Source organism: Borostomias antarcticus (assembly GCF_949987555.1).
Source record: "Borostomias antarcticus genome assembly, chromosome: 6".
NCBI lineage: Eukaryota > Metazoa > Chordata > Actinopteri > Stomiiformes > Stomiidae > Borostomias > Borostomias antarcticus.
In genome coordinates this window covers 12,760,154-12,765,153 of record NC_140239.1, presented here as the reverse complement: position 1 = coordinate 12,765,153, position 5,000 = coordinate 12,760,154, and the positions used below count along the sequence as shown (strand labels likewise).

At 48.0% G+C, this 5,000-nt stretch overlaps 1 protein-coding gene across 2 annotated transcripts in view; it reads right to left on the bottom strand.

Annotated features, from left to right (window-relative positions):
* Window positions 1-5,000, bottom strand: part of npc1l1 (NPC1-like 1) — a 38,613-nt gene that overhangs the window by 29,302 nt on the left and 4,311 nt on the right. For both annotated transcript variants that reach the window (XM_084439950.1, XM_084439951.1), the window contains 4 exons: window positions 3,578-3,871; window positions 2,948-3,171; window positions 2,391-2,491; window positions 2,045-2,217 (listed from right to left, as the gene is read on the bottom strand). In XM_084439950.1, coding sequence (XP_084296076.1) covers window positions 2,045-2,217; window positions 2,391-2,491; window positions 2,948-3,171; window positions 3,578-3,871 — 792 coding nt within the window. The remainder of the gene's footprint in view (window positions 1-2,044; window positions 2,218-2,390; window positions 2,492-2,947; window positions 3,172-3,577; window positions 3,872-5,000) is intronic.

Genomic DNA, 5,000 nt, shown 5'->3' with positions numbered 1-5,000 from the left:
AAAGACCTTAGTACTGGTGCACTTTCTTAGTCTTAGTGAGGACTCGAGCAGCAGCGTTCTGAATCAGCTGCAGCTGTCTGATCGATTTTTTAGAGAGACCTGTATACATGCCGTTACAGTAGTCGAGTCTACTGAAGATAAACGCATGGACAAGTTTTTCCAAATCCTTCTGGGACATAAATCCTTTGATCCTTGATATATTCTTCAGGTGATAGTAGGCTGACTTTGTAATTGACTTAATGTGGCTGTTGAAATTCAGGTCTGAGTCCATGACTACACCAAGATTTCTGGCTTCGTTTGTGGTTTTTAGCATTACTGATTGAAGTTGAGCACTGACTTTTAATCGTTCTTCTTTGGCTCCAAAGACAATTACTTCAGTTTTATTTTTGTTTAGTTGGAGAAAGTTCTGGCACATCCAATCATTGATTTGTTGAATGCACTTACTCAGCGCTTGTATGGGATTATAGTCTCCTGGTGATATAGTGATATAAATTTGTGTGTCATCTGCATAGCTATGGTAACATATTTTGTTGTTTTCCATAATTTGAGTTAGTGGGAGCATGTAAATGTTGAACAGAAGAGGCCCCAGGATGGAGCCTTGGGGAACTCCACAGGTCATTTTTGTCAGCTCAGATTTGTAATTGCCTATAGACACAAAATAATCCCTGTCCTTTAAGTAGGATTCAAACCAATCTAACACTGTACCAGAAATTCCCAACCAATTTTCCAGTCGGCCTAGTAGTATGTTGTGGTCTACCGTGTCGAACGCAGCGCTGAGATCCAGTAATACTAAGACTGAGATTTTGCCATTATCTGTGTTTAAATGGATGTCATTAAATACCTTAATTAGAGCAGTCTCGGTGCTGTGATGTGGTCGAAATCCTGACTGGAAGACATCAAAGCCATTACTTAGTGCCAGGAAGTTATTCAGTTGTTGGAAAACAACCTTTTCAATTATTTTGCTTAGAAATGGGAGGTTTGATATGGGCCTATAATTGTTCATTTGTGAGCTGTCTAGATTATTCTTTTTTAAGAGTGGCTTGATGACTGCAGTTTTCAGGGTATGTGGGAACACACCTGAAAGAAGAGATGTGTTTACAATTTGTAATTGGCTCATTTGAATTTGAATTTGAGAGAGAGAGAGCAATTTCTTTTATAGTACTCATGGACTTTGTTCACATGCTTACTTGTTTGTGTACAGTGTTATGTGTTTTTGGTGTAGGTTTGTTTTTAAACTGCATTCTCCTCCAGGTACAATAAAGATTTATTGAATTGAGAGAGAGAGAGAGAGAGAGAGAGAGAGAGAGAGAAAGAGAGAGAGAGAGAGAGAGAGAGAGAGAAAGAGATGGAGTGAGTTGACAGAGAAAACAGATAGTTACATAAAGTGCGAAGAGGGAGAGACATGAGGAAAGATAAGAGAGACAGAGAGAGAGACAGAGAGAGAGACAGAGAGAGAGACAGGTCACAGTTTTAGTGCCCTGTAGCTGTTATAATAGCAGCTCTCAGTGAACTAGATAAACAAAGAGGAGTGGTAAGAGGCCACAGGTTTACAGCCCTTTAGAAGACCTGTAAGAACAGCTGAACTCTATCAGTCAACTACCAACATAGATTAGTGGCAGAGCATCACCTGCATGTACCCTGTAGCTATGTACAGGACATGAGTCACTTACGACACGGCTGTACATCCAACATGATAAAGAGCAACTCTCTGTCTGTCCGCGTTTCCCTCGGACCCTGTCAACCTGACAGCAGGGGTCCGCAGGGGTCCCAGCCAGAGGGGGACGGGGACGTTTTTACTGTGTTATTTTACATTTTGGCTAATTTTAAATACCAAAAATACTGCTCTGGGTCTACCCCTCCTTTCACACTGCGCTGTCCTGGCATGCATATCTACTGCGCCCACCAGTCACTGGACGGCCCGTTCTAAGTCAGCCACAGCTCCCCCCTCATGGTCGTATATTCGAGTGTTTCTCTCCCGTTAGCCAAAGCAAGCGTCACAGGAGCGTCATTTCAAAACAGCGCCCTCTGCCACCCTGGCACTCACCTCTGCCATGTAGGCGAAGGTGAAGTTGGTGTCGGGGCTCCTCTGGTACTCCTGCACGATGTCCAGGAAGCGCTGCTCCCACTGCAGCACCACGCCGAACCGGGGGTCATCTCTGCCGTAGTTGTTGAGGGAGAAGGTCAAGATGAGAGCCTCAGCAGATGTGTAGTCTTCATCTGAGAGGAGACAACCAACAAGCTTAGTCTTCTGCTCCTTCCTGCAGAAGGTGTGTGTGTATGTATGTGTGTGTAGGTGTGTGTGTATGTGTCTAAGCATGTGTGTGTGTGAGTGTGTGTGTGTGTGTCTAAGCATGTGTGTGTGTGTGTGTGTGTGTGTGTCCTCCACTCACTGTCGTATCCTCCCACAGCCAGGAAGGGGAAGACTGGAGCTCCGTAGTCAGCCATGCAGCTCAGGCTCAGGTCTGTTATGTCCTGGAAGGACAGAGGAGAGCTAGAGAGAGAGAGAGAGAGAGAGAGAGAGAGGGGGGCGGGGGGAGAGAGGGAGTAAGAGGGGGGGAGAGAGAGAGAGAGGGAGAGAGAGAGAGGGGGGCGGGGGGAGAGAGGGAGTAAGAGGGGGGGAGAGAGAGAGAGAGGGGGGGGAGTGGAGAGGGAGTAAGAGGGGGGGAGAGAGAGAGAGGGAGAGAGAGAGGGGGGAGAGGGGAGAGAGAGGGGGGGAGGGGAGAGAGAGGGGGGGGAGAGAGAGAGGGGGGGGAGAGAGAGAGGGGGGGGAGAGAGACAGAGAGGGAGAGAGAGAGGGAGAAAGAGAGGGAGAGAGAGGGAGACAGAGAGACAGACAATTGTCAACATTTCCAATCAAACAGGTCATGTGGTTGTCATACCCAGCCTCATCCACTACTACGAGAGAGAGAGAGAAAGAGAGACGGATAACTCTGATCATCAGCCTCACTTGACACAGTAGATGAAGTGGTCTCTCCAGTCCACCTCCTTGGTGACTCCATGTTCCGTCATGTTCAGCTTGGCGTTCAGGTTGTCCAGACTGTTCTGGAAGTACTGGGGCAGGCTGTTGACTGCGCAGTCCGTCAGGGCCGGGTTGGTGGGGTTCAGGGGTGCGAAACAAACGTCCTTCAGACTGGCTGTGCGGTTCAGGTCCTCCGACCAGAACTCGATGTTCTGCAGAGTAGAGTGGGGTTTGGTTCTGTGTCTCATGGTTTGGCTTTCTGACTTCAATGGTAAATGGACAGTACAGTATATATCCCTTTTATCCAAAGTGCTTTACCATGGCCTCTCATTCACACATTCACACACCAATGGCGGCAGCTGCCATGCAAGGTGCTAGCCTGCTCATTGGGAGCAATTTGGGGTTCAGTGTCTTGCCCAAGGACACTTCGACATGTGGACAGGAGGAGCTGGGATTCGAACCGCCGACCCTGCAGTCATTGGACGATCCGCTCTACCTCCTGAGCCACAGCCGCCCCACGTTGATAAACAACCAAGCAGACATGTTTTATCAGAGCTGGTTTTGTATGTGTCAGGGGCGCAGACGACGCGACACCTCCCCATGGGGGTGGAGCCTCACCTGGAGGCGTGTCTGCAGCGCCAGCAGCTCCATGATCAGGTCTTTGGAGACGATGCCGCTGAAGTTCTGCTTGCCGAACAGCAGCGAGTCGTAGTGGTACCCGGGCCGCCCTGGCGCCGTCAGGATCAGCTGGTTGGTCCTAAAGAACGGGCCGAAGTGCTGGTCGTGGAAGTCCTTCTCCCGGCGGGCGCGGCTGTTGGGGCCGGACCACAGCTGCACGGGGTCGGTGGTCAGCTCGATGTGCATCAGGCCCGTGGAGAAGGCTGCCACCACCACGGCGGACGCCAGGAGAACCTGCAGCCAGAATGAAGGGATGGATGGATGAGAGGATGAACGAATTAATGAATAATTGAATGAAAGGATGAACGAAAGAATGAATAAATGAATGAATGAATGAACACATTAAAGATCAAATGAAGGATATGAACAAATGAATGAATGAATGAATGAATGAATGAATGAATGAATGAATGAATTAATTAATTCATTAATTCATTAATTAATTAATTAATAATGGCAGAGAAAACTACATCCACTGATTAGTGTTACCTACTGTACCAGAGCTATGTTTTACATCACCACAGTCCACAAAGAGAGCTGTTAATAATAATAATAATATAAAACTAATAAACTTTATGTATAGCACCTTTCATGCAAAAATGCAACTCAAGGTGCTTTACAACAAGGACATTACATGCACATGCTTCATATAAAAGCATGGAAAATAAGATGGGAGATAAAACACAATAAAATAAGTTAAAAAAGGAAGTTAAAAAAGTGAAGAAATCAAGTAAACATAAAAAATAAAATCCAGTGAAACCGAAGCCTAATCTGCAATGAATATTTCTTTCTATTCCTAGAATCCATCCATCCATCCATCCACCGTCATCCGCTTATCCGGGGTCGGGTCGCGGAGGAAGCAGTTCCAGCAGGGGCCCCCAGACATCAATTTCTCTAGCAGCATCAACCAGCTCTGCCTGGGGAATCTTTAGCCGCTCACAGGCCAGTGCGGAGATGTAGTCCCGCCACCTGGTCCTGGGTCTACCCCACGGCCTCCTCCCAGCCGGACACGCCTGGAACACCTCCCTAGGGAGGCGCCAAGGAGGCATCCTCACTAGATGCCCGAACCACCTCAACTGGCTCATTTCTGGATGGATTTCATCAGTCCCTGGGGCTTTGCCACTGTGGAGTTGTTTGACTACATCAGTGACCTCCAGGGAAATTGATGATGACCCCCCATCATCTTCCGGCTCTGCCTCGATCGTAGAGGGTGGGTTAGTCGGGTTCAGGAGTTCCTCAAAGTGCTCCTTCCAACACTCAACAACCTCCTCAGTTGAGGTCAGCAGTGTCCCTTCCTTGCTGTATACAGCTTGGATGGTCCCCCGCCTTCCCTTCCTGTGGTGTCTGATGGTCTTCCAGAAAC